This window comes from Eleutherodactylus coqui, chromosome 4 (assembly GCF_035609145.1).
Source record: "Eleutherodactylus coqui strain aEleCoq1 chromosome 4, aEleCoq1.hap1, whole genome shotgun sequence".
In the NCBI taxonomy this organism is placed as follows: Eukaryota; Metazoa; Chordata; class Amphibia; order Anura; family Eleutherodactylidae; genus Eleutherodactylus; species Eleutherodactylus coqui.
In genome coordinates, this window is record NC_089840.1 from 257,784,690 (window position 1) to 257,803,499 (window position 18,810).

Genomic DNA, 18,810 nt, shown 5'->3' on the forward strand with positions numbered 1-18,810 from the left:
CACACACAACATTCTCCTCCGTCCACAACTGTTACACCTTCCTTCTTGATCGAAATTCCCATTAAAAATTCTCTGCCAACCACAACATGGCGGCGTAGGCACGTGCTTCCTGTAAACTGCACCAGCCGGCTGGCGCCGTGACGTCACTTCCGCTTGGTGAAACATCCGTTTCTGGACGGAATTCGTCAATGAGCGGCAAGGAAGCTTTTTCAAACCGGCCAATCAGGAGGTTCGTTGTTAAGAGGTGCTGATTTCAGTGAATGGTGGCGGTTTGAAGCGAAGACACAGAGAAGAGGTGCCGGAAAAGAGAGTGCACGGTGAGAGCAACGTGCGCGCTGAGCAGAGCTTCAGCTATGTGTAGTATCATTCCCGCGTGTGGGCGGTCCTGACTGGAACATGCCGGCGCGGCTGTGTGTAGTTCCCGCGGATTATTACCACATAACTATGTAGTACCCCGACCGCGGAGGGACTATATGTATATACACGGCCACCTCGTGTGAACGCACGCAGGGAGGGAATCGTGAAACGGCCTGTTGCACGTGTCAACCAATCACAGCGCAGCTTTTAGTTTACCTGAGAAGTATAAGTTGTGTAAGCCGCGCTGTGATTGGTCGCTATGGGCAACGGACAGATTTTCTTGGCGATGCTGCATTAGAGACGGCAGGACTTCTTGTGAGGAGTACCGTGTGATGGCTGCGGCCCAGTCTGCTCTCAGGGGACGGGCTGACCTCTCCTCTGTGCCACAACAAGGGTGCACCGTTGGGGCCGCTGTCATGGTGTGGGGGTCTTCTCTGACATGGCGTAAGACCGTTGGTCATCGTACTGCAATCCTTGAATGGTAAACGCCGCAGGGACCTATTGGGTGACCACCTGCCCCCGTATCTTCAGGATGTCTTCCCCCGACCACAGTGCCATGAGGACATCAGGCCTGGATTACCAGGGAGCAGTTGGAGGAACACGACCAATTCTCTGTACTGCCTTGACCCCCAAACTCGCCAACATGTTAACAGCTGCACCCATATGGGGGCACTAGCTGCTGATGCCATCATGAAACTACAGGTGATTGGCGGCTACTCACACCTACTATAGTTACAGGTGTGTAAGAACTCATCGGGCGCCATAGTAGCACAAAGAACTGGCTCTGTCCAGGCCATGGGCCCCCCTAAACGTCTCATGAAAGATGTATCACAGGAAGGGAGATGGTTATATCCCAACAGGCTCATATACAGCGGTAGGATATGTTTTCTAATGCAGTCACCAAATAGTCAGATTCCAGTGGTCACATTTGGCATCTTTGCCTTTTCTTCTCTGGTCCCATACCGCCATGACAGCTTCTGTCAGTTATAACCTGCCCCTGCACGACCTCCCCATCCTGCTACCACCCCCAATGACCGTCTTAAGAATTGCTCCAACTAGTAAAAGTGCCTCCTGCCAGATCCCTGTGTGGTGGCCAATGCTGCTAATTGGAGCGGTCATTGATTATAAGGGGATCTACAGCTTCCACTTTGTAACCGGGTTTGCTAGTACGTCAGAACAGCTGATTGGCTGGGGTTCACTGCTTGGGACGCCGACTGATCAGGATAGGTAATTAAAAATAGCCTGGAGAATACTGGACCCCTGTTCTCTACATTGGTGGGCATTCCAGCCATCTGACTCCCACTGATCAGACACTCGGACCCTATACTGTGGATAGGGGAAATGTTTGCAACCCACACACAGTTACGTCCTACAGCTTTGGGGTGTGTGTGGGGGGGAGGGGGTCGATCCCACTTCATACAACGTGGGTGCCTGCTGTTTCTTACAGCTGGCACCCGCCCGCAACAGCTCCGATAAGCCGCTCCGCTCGTCGAAGCTGTTAACGCTTTAAATGCTGCCATCAATTCTGACAGGGGCATTTAAATGCCCCACTGATGTACGACGGCCCCCTGCAATGAGATTGCGAGTTGCTGTGTGGTTGTCATGGCAGCCAGGGGCCTTCTGAAAGGCCCCAGGGTTGCCATAGCAGAGTGCCTATCATGCCATGCGATATGATGTAATGCCATGTAAAAAAGTAAAAAATAAGTTTAAGAAAGGTCTACTAAATAAAAGGAAAAAGATTTGGTACCGCTGCATCCGTAAAAGTGCGATCTACCAAAGTAAAGCATTATTTCCTCCGCATGGTGAATGTTATCAGAAAAAAAACACCAGAATTGCGCTTTTTTTTGGGGGGTCATTCTGTCTCTAAGAAAAACTAATAAAAAGAGGTCAAAAAAGTCATATGTAGTCCAGAATGCTACCAACAGAATCTCCAGGACATCCCGCACAAAACCAGACGTCGCACAACTAAGGCCGCATGCCCACTGACTGATAATTGCTGCGGGATTCATGGTCGGACACCCGCCGTGAATCCCGCAGCAATGATAGTCCATAGACAGGCTATGTTAACAGATTCTCCTCTGCCCACGAGCGGAAATCAACAGTGATTTTTGCGGGGAAGAATCGCGGCATGTCGTATTCATCGCAGAAAATCGCACTGGCGGCCTCCATTGCAGTCAGTGGAAGCAGTCTGTCCCGCAATACTCCGTGCTAGAGTATAGCGGTAGTATCGCGGGAAGTCACGTCACCGCCCAGCGCCGGCGTGTCATGTGCTGCACTGCGCATGCTCGCCGGCAGAGCTCACCATGGATCCGGAGAGGTGAGTATGGGGTTTCTGCGGGGGGGGGGGGGGGGGCGTCGGGCCTGATTCCGCTACTATAGGAGGGCTGTATCTGTATATAGAAATGTTAGAGCAAAATGTCTGATTACAGAATAAGGCTACAGTCGCCCGGGCGAGCGGGATAGTTGGGAGGTCATTGTTTTAATTAACAAGATGGAGTTAAGGCCTCTTTCACACGGGCGATTTCCTCATGCAGAGAAATCGCATGCTTGTAGAGCGCATGCTTTCCTATGGGTTCCTCCACACATGTGATGTTTAGGCCTCGTTCACACGGGCGACATGGCATAGCCACGAGAAAATTGCAGTAATATCACATCGTTGGTCGATACGATATCGCTGTGGTTTCTCGTGTTGATACCGCAACTTTGTAGCACCATATGCAAGGATTTTCAAGGGAGGTCTGAAATATAAGCCGTAGCTGAAGGACTAAAAAAAAAACCTCATACATCACCTTATACGCACTGTGAGCCCGGCTACAGCTTGTCCCCAGCATTGATCTTCTCTTCTGGCCGGGGACTGAAAAATCCTCTCTTCTTGCTTAGCCAATCACAGCCAGCACTCGATTAACCAATCACAGCCATTCATCGAGTTCTAGCTCTGATTGGCTAAGTGCCAGCCAATCACAGCCAGTGCTTCTAGGAGGCAGAGATTTTTCAATCCCCGTCCGGAAGAGAAGATCGTCAGTGCCGGGGAGAAGCTGCGGTCGGGCTGACAGCGCGTCTAAGGGGATGTGGTTTTTTTTTTCTTCTTTTTTTCCCCCTGCAGTTCGGACTTAGTTTAGGGCTTTGACAATATGGATTTCCTACTATCAAAGTTGCATCGCACCGTACGAAAACCGCATTTTCATGCGATGCAGCAGAGAGGAAGGCTCTGTAGGGAAACATGGGCCACAAAACCTTATGAGTCGCGGGCATATTACCGGGCCCGCGAGTTTTTTTTTTGTGTCGCGTTGTTGCATGCTACAAAACATCGCACGTGTGAAGTAACCCATGGGAAAGAATGGGCTTCACATACATGTGTAGGAATGTGACAAAATCGCGTGAGTTGGTCACTCGTGTGAACGAGGCCTTAGTAGCAGTAGCGTGCGAGATTAAAATATTATTGCATGCTCTATACTGCCGCAATTTGCGTTTTTTTTTTTTTGTAGCCCATGTTTCCCTATGGAGTCTGTGATTTTCTGGCATCGCATAGCAGCCACTAGCGACACGCATGCTATCCTATGCGAGAAAACTCTGCCTGCTATGGAGAGCTATGCAAGTTCTCCAGGACGGGTTTTTTTGAGCCTCTCAGAAGGTGGGGGTGATTTCCCAGCAGCGTGGGGGAAGTGCCACACAGATGCCATGAAGTTGTCAATCCAAGGGTTCTCCAACATCTTACTAGATTCTAACACAAACGGCAGAGTGGCCGCAGGCTCTTAAGGGGCTATGTAATTCCAGCAAAGTGTTTCCTATTGTCACAAAGCCTTCATCTGGCTCAGTATTGTAGCCGGTGTATTAGTATATGGGCTAATATAATGTATGATTATAAAATGTTCTCTGTGTTTGCGGTTATCTTCAACTTGTGCATCTCAGAAGTTTAAAAAATAGTAATTCCCAAACTATTGTTAAATGCCAATAAACGCTGAGGGAGGCGTCGCACAGCGTTACTGTAGGGTTATGTGACGGCTGATGAACACGGCGCTGACATAACGGAATCCTCGAATGGAAACTGAAGGATCCGTTCACTGTTGTTGTGTAACGAAAACCCCCTCTTGGTGTCCGTTCTACAAGACTTGCCTTTTATTTGGAATACAGAATGACTCGGTTGACCCGACAACTGCCAAAACTTGTCACTGGATATTTTACTGATCCCTTGTAAGGCTGGGTTCACACAGGGCGGATTTGCCGCGGTTTTGCCGCAGCAGATCCGCCCGCGGCTGCTAATCTCGGGATTAGCCAACCATGTGGACGAGATTTCTCAGAAACCTCGTCCACACGGGATGGCTAATCCGCTGCAGTAAATCCGGTTGAAACCACAGCTGCGGCCGCCGCGGTTTCAAAAGAAGCAGCATGTCTGTTTATCTTTTCTTTTTTGTTTATTTTCGTTGCGGCCGCGCTCTCCTCTATGGGAGCGCCGGCCGCAACGGAAAAGCAAGCGGCAGGGCCGCTTCAAAGCCGCCGCGGCTTAAACCGCGGCGGTTCTCCCGGTGGAAATCTCGCGGTTTTTGCTGAGGCCAAACCGCAAGATTTCCAACGGCAATCCGCCCTGTGTGAACCCTGCCTAAAACTTCTCTGTGGCTCTTGTGTCGCAGTCACATCTAATATGCTCCACCCTGCTGCTGTTTACCTACTGCTTCCCCTCAGCTAGCAGTTACTGCGGACCACCCCAGGATCTGCCACGTGCCACAACACACAGGGATACGGAGTTGAAGCAGTTAACCCCTACCTCTGTGAAGTCAGCACCCCATCTTTCAAAAAAGTTATTTTCATAAGTTCTGGATGCACCCCAAAGAGTTCTAAAGTTCCCAATTAATTTTAAAAATAGTTCTAGCGAATTAAGCAAAAAAATCAACAAATGTATCTCTGCGGTGCTAACTTCCAAAAATGATATTACTGAATCAGCGAGAACTTTGTAAATATGGGTTCTAGAGCTTTAGGAGTTTTCTTCAAAACTCTTGAGGTGCTACCCAGAACTCTTATAAAATTGGGGGTTTCCAAAAAAATTGTTTAAACACATAATAACTGACATTTTTGGATCCGGCATCTAAAAATCAGCGGGAACATTGTTAATATTGGTTCTAGAGCTTTGAACATTAAGAGTTTTTAGATGCCGGATCCAAAAATTTCAGTTACGTGTAAATACATTTTTTGGAAACTCCGCGATTTTATAAGAGTTCTGGGTAGCACCGCAAGAGTTCTGAAGAAAACTCTTAATGCTCAAAGCTCTAGAACCCATATTTACAAAGTTCTCGCTGATTTAGTAATATCATTTTTGGAAGTTAGCACCACAGAGATACATTTGTTTTTTTTTTTTTAATTTTTTTTTTTTTGCTTAATTCGCTAGAACTATTTTTAAAATTAATTGGGAACTTTAGAACTCTTTGGGGTGCATCCAGAACTTATGAAAAAATTAACTTTTTGAAAGATGGGGTGCTGACTTCACAGAGGTTTAGCCCCTGTGTAGTGGCCAGGGCTGGTAATCGCAGGCTATGGTCCCATTGAAATCAATGAGAGCTGCGTCTGGAATTACCAGCACTGCCCACTACACGGGTTGGAGCCATCTGCTTTCACTCCATATCGCTGTGTGTTGGGGGGGGGGGGGGAGCGGCCTGTTCAGCTCACTGGCTGGGTGGGTTCCAGTGTTCAGGACCCCAGCCAATCAACTATTGATGACTTATCCTGAGGATAGGTCATCAGTAGTATGTCTGGAAAACCCCTTTAAGAGTTCATTCACACATGGTGGAATTGCCGCGTGTTTTATGCATCACAAACTCCACTATTGGTGTGGATTTTGACTCTTAATTTTCCTGCTGATGCGCTGATGATTTTTCCCTGATTGGGGTCGGCACTGCCAAATGTTGCTGGTTTTGGGTGGTTTGGGCAACTTGAACCTGGTGCCGGGTTTCCTTCATTCTAGTGATCTGTGAAGAGTCGGTGTGGGATACACGACTCATGAAAGCTCACGACACAGAACAAAACATATATAATCTGCTGCCATTGTGCTTTTTGTTTGGTTTTAGTAGGTCTCTGTTGGGTTCTCGATGCCGCTCAACATTTATGTGATGTCCCAGTTACAAACGCTCCGGAGCCGCCAGAACCGGGGATGATCCTCCCTTGTCATCTTACTACATAATATAGATAATTTATGGTGTAAACCCGGATCGTTGGTGACTATTTATCTTGTTTTTGCAGGGTGGATTGCAATATCTACCAGATTAGGGGGTCTTGGATCATCCTTTCCACTTGCGTGAATGATGGGGGTAGCTGGTGGAATCTTGTGCCCCTTCTCATGGGTGCACCTGTGTATTTATGGTAACTGCCTAAGCCCTTTGATATAATAAGGCTGTGCGGCTGTGCAGGGCAATTACCTGCAGATCTCTGGACCAGAAGCAGGGTTAATTGAGATGGTCCTGTTTGTGCAGGCTGTTCTGTAGAGGAGAATCTGTGAAATTAAATTTGCTTGAAGCCACTGGCATATTTTTATTTAAACGTCTGTAGTATATAATTACTTTATTGATCCGAGAGGAAATGAGTTGCGTTAGTGGGCCTTTTTTATTTTATTAGTGGCTTCATAGAGCTCTCTGCTTATTAAAGACATATGTCTTGTTTAAGCCAATCTTAGTTTCTGGTAATTTAGGAGGTTAAAATACTTAGTAATTAGTGACAGATCTCGTTACAGGGAAGACATTCCTTGCTCATTTATTAATATAGTTGCCACCAGAACAGGCCTCGTTAGAAAGATTCACAATGATTACTTGCATCTTTCAATCTGCTGATCAAACCGTATTATATGGTAAGCCTGTCTGTCGGAGGAGCGTTTTCTCATTGTTTGTAATTTTCACCAAAACCAAAGCTTTGTGTACAATTTTCAGTTTTTTATTTGGTTGTTGCTTATACTTGATGCAGCAATTATTTTATTTTTCACACACAGCTGTAGATAACCAAAATAGTCACCAAGGTGGCCTAGAATTTGCAAATGGCAACAAGAATTTACTCATTGCCATTTTCAACTAGCCACAACACTTTTCATCAGCTGTGGGAGGGGGTATTTTTCATTTCCGAAGAGCAGACTTGCCACACACTAGGACTAGAGATGAGCGAGTATACTCGCTAAGGCTAACTACTTGAGCGAGTAGTGCCTTAGCCGAGTATCCTCCCGCTCGTCTGTAAAGATTCGGGGGGGAGAGCGGGGAGGAACAGAGGGGAGATCTCTCTCTCTTCCACCCCCCCCCCCCCCCCCCACCCGCTCACCGCCGCAGCTCACCTGTCACCCGCATCGGCAGCCGAATCTTGACAGACGAGCGGGAGGATACTCGGCTAAGGCACTACTCGCTCGAGTAATGTGCCTTAGCGAGTATACTCGCTCATCTCTAACTAGGACACATATTTTAGATGTCCATAGCAAACAAGTGATGACACAAGGTCTTCATAGACACATTGGCGCTAAAGGCGATGAATGTTCCTTCGTCCCCCATACCCGTTTGCAGTAGCCTGTGTGAAAGCCCTTTAACCAGCACCAGTCAGCTTGCTGTAATGTTGATCATCTGGGCTTGAAATTGGTTCATGTAAAAGGACCTTTGCCTATTTTTTCACTGAACCAAGCACGCAATACTCCCAATTGCAATACCTGGCTGGGCTGGTTCGGCTGTGGTTTATCTGTGTGTGACTTCCTTTTACTCCCATCTGTCTGCCCCCTACATTCTGTAGACTAGAAGAGGAGGCAGTAATGTATAATGCCAGGTTCATCCAAGCTTAGTACCGACTCATTTATGTGCCTGTAATAATCACCTTTTATATAGCTCACGCATATTGCGCATCACTTTACATGACGTGCTATTGGGTTCTGTCCCCAGTGGGGCTCATAAACTTTATGCATCTGTTATCTGTATCTTTTTGAAGTGTCTGAAGAAACCCTTGCAAACACTGGGAGAACATAAAAACTCCGTGCAGATATTGTCCTTGGTGGGATTTGAACCTGGAACAGACGAGTGGCCCAACTCAACCAAAACCATCAACTCGGAGCATTATATAAACATTTGTCTGTTTTACGGGGGCATGAATGCTCCCCTAATGTCCTCATATGAAGGTGGTTCAATAAGTAGTGTCCAGAACTGCCTGGTGTGAGCCAGGCTCTAAATTGATTACCTAGAAGTAGTTATAATTATCCGTGCAGCACGTTGCCGTATGTCACGTTAAACATGTTCATTTTTTAAAAATATTTACAACTTTTATTTTCCTGTTTTTAGATGACTGGCTCTAATGAATTTAAGCTGAACCAAGCTCCGGAGGATGGAATATCTGCAGTCAAGTTCAGTCCCAACACCTCCCAGTTCTTGTTGGTTTCCTCATGGGACACTTCTGTCCGCCTCTATGATGTTCCTGCGAACACAATGAGGCTGAAGTACCAGCATGCCGGTCCCGTCCTTGACTGTGCTTTTTACGTATGTATTTCATGTTTCTCGGTTCATCGTTGTCTAGTGTGTGAATGTGACCAGTTGTGTTATACTTGGTGTATATTTTGTATTGTAGGATCCTACCCATGCCTGGAGTGGAGGACTGGATCATCAGTTAAAAATGCATGACCTAAATACAGATGGAGGTAGGTGTGAGCATCAAGTGGAGGATATAAAACTTGTATTGGTTCTAGACTATCTCTGCATTCCTAAATCCTGTACAGGGGTCGTCCAGTTGTAAACTATTGATGGCCTATCCGCAGGAGATCAGTGGGAATCTGCTGCCCAGATCCCCACCAATCAGCTGTTCACTGGGCCAGTACTCTTGTGCAATGAGCTGATTTCGGCAGGAAACAGACAGCTATCTTCTTACTGCAGTGGCCAGGGTTGGTATTACAGGCAAAGTTCCCATTAAAGGGACTGGGAACACTGCGTATGATACCAAGCATGGCCACTGGAGACGGAATGGAGCTGTCTGTTTCCTTCAGAAATTGGTTCAGTGCATGAGCGCATTGGCCGGGCAAATGGCTAATCAGCTGGGACCCTGGGTGACAGACTTGGGGTGGTCCATTATTGATGGCTTTTCCTAAGGATTCACAATATATAGTTTATAACTGGAAACCCCTTTAAAGTTAGTCTCTAAATACTTCCTGACACTGTGGGGGAGGAATCCATAGCTGTCAGTTTTCTGACTGTGCTTTCTGCATGAGGTAAACCTTTTTTGCTTTATGTGGCTTCCTACTTTTAAACCACCATTTCTCTAAATAGATATTTCCCTGCATGGATTAGCCTTGGAAAGATCATTCAACTGGGGTCATAACAAGGACCTAAATTAGAAAATGATAGTCCTTACGAGAGGTGTGTGTGTGTGTGTGTGTGTGTGTGTGTGTGTGTGTGTGTGTGTGTGTTTTTTTCATTGTATTGCACATATTTAGCAAATATTCTAGTATGGTGTATCTATCCAATGGGTATCGACTATTTCCAAGGTAAAAAGTATACATTACTGCCAACTGCTCGCTTGTGTAAGTATAGCATTAAATTGGTATTCCACAGGATATGTCTTAATTGTCTGATAGATGTGGCTCCCCTGATCCCGTCCCGCCTGATTGGGCAGCTGTTGCCCAACTTCATCCTGATGGAGAATGAGCCGAGAGGGTTTTGCTTGTGTGTGGTTCTCTCTATTCACTTCTATGGGGCATTACAGCTCGGCAGCTCTCCACTCCTTCTCTGGCCGCTTCACTAGATGGGACTGTCGAGGGACTCCTGTTCTCTTCAGACTTGGGACCTGCATCTATCAGACAATTATGGCATATCATGTAGATGTGCCAAGAAGGTCTAAGATGGGATTATTTCTTTTTAAAGGGGTTGTCCAGGTCTGAACTGCTAATGACTTATCCTCATCAATAGTTGACCAGTGGGTTCTTGGGACCCCTGGCAATTCGCTATTTCCTGGGCTGCTGCCATTTTGCGTGGAACTGGAAGTCGACACATTGCAGCAACCTGAGTTAGTATTGTATTGAACCCATTGCTCCCTCTGCCCTCCTTATCAATGTGGGCCGCTGCTATGTATGGCGCTGTCAGCTTCCAGCTCCATACACATGGACAGTAGTCCAAATAACTGGGCTGATTACTGATTGTCCTGTGCGGTGGACCCTACCGATCAACTACTGATTATCTATCCTGAGGATCGGTCATCTATCGTTCAGATCCGAACAAGCCCTTCTTAAGGCTATTATACCAATGGATCAGAAATGCTATTCACATGAATGATTGTGGTAATGTTACCCGCTGCGGCCTCCACAACCACACAGAGCTTTATGGGAATGTGGCTATGCTGAAGAGATAAACCATAAATCAACGTATGTTATAAATAATGTTCCTAACCCGACAGTCTGTATCGGGCATCTATAATGTCTCTGAGCTTCTATTGATACACCTTTTGTAATGTTTGTTTTGCAGAAACCGTGGTTGGGAGTCATGATGCTCCCATTCGATGTGTAGAATTCTGCCCTGAGGTGAATGTTATGGTGACCGGGAGTTGGGACCAGACGGTGAAATTATGGGATCCGCGGACGCCTTGTAACGCTGGAACGTTTTCTCAGCCGGATAAGGTTCGCTTGTTCTATATCGTATTGATTGGACTTAAGACCACTCGCTGCTGCAGCCTTCCTTTAAATAGTGGCACGCTTTATCCATCCTTTTAAATGTATTTGTTGAGTTCTGCCGCATTGCTGCCTTTTTCTTCTATCCTATTTTGATATTTGTGAAGCGTAAGTTCAGTGCTCGGATAAAACCAATTGTTTCTTCCGCAGACCTCACATAAGATTATAGCGCTAGCGTTTAAGTTATTACATCCTTTTTCTCCTTCATATTTTCCACTAAGTTACTGTGTCAAGATGAAGCAGGAAAGCTTTTCCTTCCACTAAATCAACACAGCACTTCTGTGCCTGTGCTTCCCCTTAAATATACTGACCAGTTTTGGAGCCATCATTACAGGGCCTGCACTCCATCTAAATGGCCGTCATTTTTACCCCATCACGACTGAATCTACTTCTGGCGAGACCTTTGTGCGGAGCAGAATAATTGCATTGTTTCTTGGTTTGATTTATGGGTGTATGTGGCCAGTAAAAGCTGGTGATGAATAGCTGACAGGACAGCACATAATAGACGGCCACTGGGAAACCGCCTACCTATTGGCTCAGACGGCTCGGCATGGCGGCTTTCTTCATTCCTGTGTTTTTTATTCTTTTTTACTTTTTTTCTTTCATACTCCTGATAAATGTGTCCACCCACTCTGCGGCTTGACACAATGGTTTGGGGGTGATTGATGAAACTGGTGGCTAGAAAGACTTCTTCCAATCCAGGTGTGACACCAGTTTGTAAAGAAGATTTAGCATTTTCAGCGAGATTGTTCCATTAGTAGCGCTCGTTCTCTCCCCCCTCCCGCACGTGTGCTATGGTCGCTGTATGTCTTGGTAATGGTGGCAGCAGTCGTACCTGTGGCATTAGTGTAAAGTGGCTAGCATCGCTGCATTCATTTATAATTTTCTGCCGCTCACACATTGGTATAGCTTTCTCCCAAGGCTCTCGCTTGTCTCTCATGCTGTGTTGTGCATGTGAAGATGGCCGTCAGAAGTTTCTGCTTGTGGTGATCTGTCATTTACATTTATCTGTATGATTGGACATATACTGACCAGTATGCGGAGCTGTAGTGGGGCATCTGTAGAGATGAATAGACCACTACTGTACCCCTGTATGGCTATTTCATATGGAAGCATGCAGAGCTTTTTTTTTTGTCAGTTTTTAATAGGACGTAAATTCATATCTTCGTTTTTCGAACAAAAGTTGCTTATTTAAGTCAATCAGTGCGTAAAAAAAAAAGTATTTGCATGGTATTGGAGTGTATTCCATTTTTTCATATACCGATTAAAGGGGTTGTCCCGCGCCGAAACGGGTTTTTTTTTTTTTTCAACCCCCCCCCCGTTCGGCGCGAGACAACCCCGATGCAGGGAGGTAAAGAAAGCTCACCGGAGCGCTTACCTGAATCCCCGCGCTCCGGTGACTTCTCTACTCACCGCTGAAGATGGCCTCTTCCTCCGTGGACCGCAGCTCTTCTGTGCGGTCCACTGCCGATTCCAGCCTCCTGATTGGCTGGAATCGGCACGTGACGGGGCGGAGCTACACGGAGCTACACGGAGCCCCATAGAAGACTGCAGAAGACCCGGACTGCGCAAGCGCGGCTAATTTGGCCATCGGAGGGCGAAAATTAGTCGGCACCATGGAGACGAGGACGCCAGCAACGGAACAGGTAAGTATAAAACTTTTTATAACTTCTGCATGGCTCATAATTAATGCACAATGTACATTACAAAGTGCATTATTATGGCCATGCAGAAGTGTACAGACCCACTTGCTGCCTCGGGACAACCCCTTTAACTTGAATAGGTGCTTTAAATGAGAGCAATTGAGACACTTTTTTTGTTTTGATGGGTGGAAAAAATGGTTGATACTTGTGCATAAAAATTGTACAAAATCTGTCAGTTTTTCCTTGAACTACAATTACTCGCCTGCGGGAATAAAGCCTAACCAATTGTTGGCTGGAAGATCTTGCTGTAGAGGGATGGACTGTCAGCCAAATGTCAGCTAATGTCTTTAGGCTGGTGAAATCCTGGGGCAAAAGGTGAATCTGTGTTTTACACTGGAATTATGGCTTGAAGTTGGAAGTCCTACTTGTGCAAAAAGTTACAACTTTGCAATGTTTTCTACCACCCTTGCCACATTTATAGATGTGGATGGGGCTTGCTGGGAGGGAGCAGGTGGCCTCTCAAATTCTCTATAATTTACACCAGAAGCTGGCGTAAATTCTAGCGGAAATATACCCCCTGTTTTGTGGATGTCTGGAGGAGGTGCACGGTCGACCATACATGTCACAGATGTATTAAGAGGCTTGCGCATTTGTAATGATAAAGTTGATATAAGGAGGATTGATGCGTTGGAGCTGTGGTGCTGGCGAAGGCTGCTGCGTATGCCCTGGATGGCGAGAGTAACAAACAGAGAAGTCCAGAATTGTTTAAGACCCGATATATCACTGGAGGGGAAGATGACCGGGCTCGGGCTCACAGATTTTGGCCATTTAATGTGAGCAGAGTCGCTAGAAAGATCTATAATGCTTGGGCAGATCAGTGGCAAAAAGACCCGACCGTCAAAGAACACGATGGCTGATACTGTCAGAGCAGATACTGACATGGATATCACACAACTGAAAGAAGCAGCGCAAAACCTTTAGGGTCGCCAAGGGTCGTGAATGACTAAACGGCTAACGACAACGATAAATCTGTACTGCTGTACAACACAGCCAAGAAGTGGGTGCAGTTGCTGTCAAACTTATGCGACTCGCCTCAAGTGAGACTTCTTTGCTGTTTACTTCTTTTCCTTGCATGGATTCTGGGTATTTTTTTTTTCTGATACCCATTCAGTGGTACCTCTAGAGGTACTATTTAGGAATCTAGCCGGGCCTCTTTACTGTAGTGTCAATCTTCTGGGGCCGTCCTTAACGTGTGTGTGTGTGTGTGTGTGTGTGTGTGTGTGTACACCCACTTCTTGGCAGCATGTGAACACTGTCCGTGTAATGCTAGAACTTCAAGAAGGCCCGTACACTACATGCCCTACTATCATCATCTTCCATGGAAATGGAGGAAGATAAGACCTATATTGATGCTCCAATCCCCTTCCCACATGGACTTAAGGTGATGTGGAAAAACAAAAAGCAGTTGTATGAATAGTTTGAGTGGCTGTAATGGGTATCGCTATCTGGAATACATGGACAGCACCAGTCCATAAATAGGCAGAGATGCAAAGATTTTGACAATTAAAGAAAAAAATGGAGCAGTTAAAAACAATCAATGGAAATTGCTACGTGACGCTGTGACTCCAGTCTTATACTGATATTAAACTGCAAACCTTTTGGATTCCAATATGTTGATTGTATTCTTGGCATTCGGATTTGGAGGGCTGAGATGATGTAAGGTTTCCTGGTGCCGCACAGTTACTGTTGTACTCCGGTTGTTCTTTACGGCGACTACTTAGTAATATTTCAGCCTGAATAATGCTCTCATCTAACCCTTCAGTGTCATACAGGCAGAAGGGCCGTAGTAGCCCATGTATATAATAGAACTGCGCTGCCATGTACTGTGGATGGATGCTGAAACTTTGACAAGTTCAGTAATTGACTTTCTTTGGTGCAGACGGCTCCCAGGCTTTTGAACACTATAGTGTGAATTGATGACTGGAAAATGTTTGCTGCTTTTTATGAAACCTTGTGATGCTGTGGGACTTCTTTCCTGACAGCATAGATGTAGAAACCTTAATTTACAAGCGCTGACCTCTGTCACTGTGTTCCAGTTCATTTATTTTATTTGGGGAACATATTTATAAGTTCTGAGTAAATTATCCCTCCATATACTTTTTCTTCTTTTCATAGTCACTCCACTGATAAAATGATCACCCTATCTTTAAATGTCTGCCTTTTCTCCCACAGGTGTATACGCTGTCTGTGTCTGGAGACCGGCTCATCGTGGGTACGGCTGGTCGAAGAGTGCTGGTGTGGGATCTCCGGAACATGGGTTATGTGCAACAGAGACGGGAATCCAGTCTAAAGTACCAGACCCGGTGTATCCGAGCATTCCCCAATAAGCAGGTAACTAAGGGAGGTTAATCCTAGGCATTACAGAGATTTCTAGAATGAACACTTATCACCTACCCACAGACTAACTTTGATCTTCTCCTTTTGAAGTATAGCTGCTTTCAAAATGTTTCCTTCTTGACCATGCGAACATTGCTACACACTCATTCATGTGACCTAACCGCTTAGTTAAAGGTGCGTTTAGACGGAACGATTATAATCTTTCAAAAGATTGAAAGGGAACGATAAACGCAAGCGAACGACTGAACAAGAATCGTGCGCTCATCACTCATCGTTCAGTTTCTGCAGAACTAAAAATCATCGTTGGCTCGTTTACTTGTCATTTCGTTTAAACAGCGCTCGTTCAGTGATTCACATAGAGGTGTGAAACACTGAATGAGAAGTGGGCGATTCTCAACGATGAATCTGCCTGTCTAAACAAGTTGGGGATGATGATCATTGTAAAAGCAGCATTTGTCCTTGTAACAGGCATCTGAACCATTTATTCTGTAATGATTTTTTAAAATGTTCTGCCATCTCGTGAAATGATGGCTGTTTGCTAGTATGTGTCATTACTTTATGATTGCTGAACTCTGACTTCTGGGACCTCATCAATTTTTTTAAGAATGAAGGGACCGTAACGTCAGTGTGGCGCTGCACCCTCTGAACACTGGCTTCCAGCCACCTGGCTATGCAGGTGACTAACTGAAAGGAATGGGATGCAGCATTAAGGATAATGCATTTTCCAGATTCGGGGTCCAAAGAGTTCATATAAAGCAATGGCATTTTCATGTTTTATAAGATTGAAATATCCCTTTTAAAGTGTAACTGTTACTTGAAGGAAAAAACAAACGTTTGATCTGTTATAGGACTGTGTCAAAAGTTTTGATCTGTGGGGTTGTGGCTGTTGAGACGCCCACCAATCGCTAGAACAAAGCTCAAAAGCGCTCAACCGAACACTATCTCTGCTCACTAGCTTAAGATGGGCTCATAGACTAGTTAGATGGTATTTTGGTGGTGCATAGAGGCAATGGTCAGTTAAGGGCTCCTGCTGCTTCGTTCTTGTAATTGGTGGGTGTCTCAACAGCTAGAACACCACCGATTGACACTCGACATTTCAAAAGTTTCAAACGTTTTTGCAAACTAGTTAAAGCTTTCACAAGTTCTCTTTTTAACTACATATTATGTGTGCTTAATACACAGTAACAAACTTTACATTACTTTTCAGTTGTTCCTCTCGCACGCAGCATGCACTATCTTGGTGTGTACCATGTGTGCATGCACGCCAAGATGGTATATGAGGATTGTAAGCACGCAGCAAGTATGCAATGCCATGCATTGCCTCGAGTATGTGCTACCACATGGAAAATGCACACACTGTGCGCTGTACTAAAACGCTCATAAGAGCCCTTGTGGCTTAAATTTCTATGGCCATTATTGTAGTTTTCTTTTGTTACTCCTAATCTTGACATCATTACTTATTGTAGGGCTATGTGCTAAGCTCCATTGAGGGAAGAGTTGCTGTTGAGTATTTAGACCCAAGCTTGGAAGTCCAGAAGAAGAAATATGCCTTCAAGTGTCATCGGCTGAAGGAGAACAACATTGAACAGATCTATCCTGTGAATGCGGTGTCCTTCCACAGCCTACATAACACTTTTGCCACGGGTCAGTGTTTTTTTTCTTACATGGCTCTAATCTGTCCTTATTACAAAATGACTTAAAATGTGTTCTGTAATCAAATCTTGTTATACTAGTACCCCAAAACCCACAGATTTTCTTGACTATTAATTTTTTTAACAGGTGTTTGAAGTCCTGTGACCTGATACAAAAGTGCTAACATATTCTTTCCTTACAACCTGCAGGTGGTTCAGATGGTTTTGTTAATATTTGGGATCCTTTCAACAAAAAGCGTCTGTGCCAGTTCCACCGCTACCCTACGAGTATTGCATCCCTGGCCTTCAGTAACGACGGCAGCACTCTGGCAATTGCTGCCTCCTACATGTACGAAATGGATGACATTGAACACCCCGAAGATGCTATCTTCATACGGCAAGTGACAGACGCCGAGACAAAGCCCAAGTGAGGCAGCTTCACCTGCCTTTCCTCCCCCAGCACCAAGATTTTTTATTAATTTTCCCTTGCCTCATGAATAGCGTTATTGATGTTAAGGGGAGATAACGATGGCTGACTGTAGGGCTGGGAGAGATTTTATCACATTCTCCCAAGCTTTCAATATCCGTCAGTTGATAGACGTCTGACAGATAAAATTATGCTCAGTTGTTTTATACAGAAGCGTGTCGACCTCCTCTGCATTTCTTGCCCTTCATTATTTCACCTGGAGGACTCCTCTAACTGACTTGCCTTTTAATGCAGTTATGAGATTGACTGTCTGCTGGTTACAGTATTCATGTTCCCTCTGTTCATATCTCTTCTGTTTTCTCAATGTTGTCTTCTGTTTTTAATCTTCCTCTGTATATAATACATGACGTTCCCTTACGTCGAGGGTTATGATTGTAAATAAGCCCTTCTGTTGCCTAAGCAATAAATATAGAAACATGTTCGTAAAGTTTGTTGTATGTGTGCATTTGAACATCTTGTGTGGTTTTTTTTTTTTTTTTTTTTTTTTTTTTTTGTTCCCCCTCCCCTAATGTTGCTTGCTGGGAAAAGTCACTTTTGGTACAACCCCTATCGCCCATCCAAACTGCACCCCCTGCAGTGAGGAGGATATTAAATGGAGCGATGGTGCAGCTCCACTTATTTTCAGTGGAGCTGCTGGAGATGGTCAAGCACTAATACGCGACTAGGTCAGTCAGCCCCATTGACATGAAGTGTCACTGTGCATGCTCGACCGCTGCGCCATTTGATCTTCTCACTGCAGTGACCCTGTAGTGATGAGGAGGACACAGGATCCCTGTTTTTGGGTTCGGTGGGGGTCTTAGCAGTGGGATCCCCATCAATCAGACTTTTATCGCCTGTCTTACATTTATGGTGTGGTGATCGCATAGGCCACTTCATATAATCTCCACATGTGATTGACAGTCTCATTGCGGAGATTGGGGAAACACGGATCCTGTCCCATTTTAAATCCTTGTACTACAACAATCGGTACCTAATGGAGGCATCAACAACATGAAGGGGATCCTGTCTTATGTACAGATTATCAGTTCTGGTAGTGGTGATTGTCAGGGCTGACTGTTTTATATAACCGCACTAGACCTAGAAAATACCCCCTGGAGACTCTTGACATATAGGTGTATACACTGACTGGGTAAGAAGACGGGCTCATCGTGGGTACGGCTGGTCGAAGAGTGTTGGTGTGGGATCTCCAGAATGTGGGTTATGTGCAACAGAGACCTGAATCCAGTCTATTGTACCAGACCCGAACTATCCCTGCATTCTCCAATAAGCTGGTATTTAAGAGGTTAATCCTAAGCATTAAATAACAATTCCCAGATTTAACATTTAGCATCTAACCACAGGATAGGTAATGTCTGTTAGTGGTCCCTCTGCTGGATCACCCCACTGGTCAAGAGAAAAGGGGATCCCTTATACCCCTCTCCTACTGTTGTGTTACCAAGTGCTAATAGCTGGCAAAGATTTGAATTTCTTGTGCATGGACAGTTAAAGATGTGCCAAACTTAAAGCAACTCTCTAGTCCTGGGACAAAACTTTGATGGACTACTGTGTGGGGAGGGTTATATTACCTATCATTTAGTATTTTCTTCTATGGTTCCTCTGATCCGCCAGCTCCAAGCCCCTTTTTTTTGTCCTCCATGTTGGTCA

General features: G+C 45.4%; 1 protein-coding gene across 1 annotated transcript; it reads left to right on the forward strand.

The window, feature by feature from the left end:
• Positions 1-214: 214 nt before the first annotated feature.
• BUB3 (BUB3 mitotic checkpoint protein) lies at positions 215-17,593 on the forward strand. Its single transcript, XM_066601161.1, has 7 exons — positions 215-317; positions 8,640-8,834; positions 8,923-8,992; positions 10,806-10,957; positions 14,884-15,042; positions 16,515-16,692; positions 16,890-17,593. The coding sequence occupies exons 2-7, from the start codon at positions 8,640-8,642 to the stop codon at positions 17,108-17,110; spliced, it is 975 nt and encodes a 324-aa protein (XP_066457258.1). The 5' UTR covers positions 215-317; the 3' UTR covers positions 17,111-17,593.
• The last annotated feature ends 1,217 nt before the right edge of the window (positions 17,594-18,810 follow it).

Excerpts from the sequence above, each read along its gene's own strand:
- BUB3 (XM_066601161.1), top strand. The coding sequence starts at position 8,640 with ATGACTGGCTCTAATGAATTTAAGCTGAACCAAGCTCCGGAGGATGGA. Across the intron at positions 8,993-10,805 it reads TGACCTAAATACAGATGGAG|AAACCGTGGTTGGGAGTCAT; the intron begins GTAGGTGTGAGC and ends TTTGTTTTGCAG. Across the intron at positions 15,043-16,514 it reads GAGCATTCCCCAATAAGCAG|GGCTATGTGCTAAGCTCCAT; the intron begins GTAACTAAGGGA and ends TACTTATTGTAG.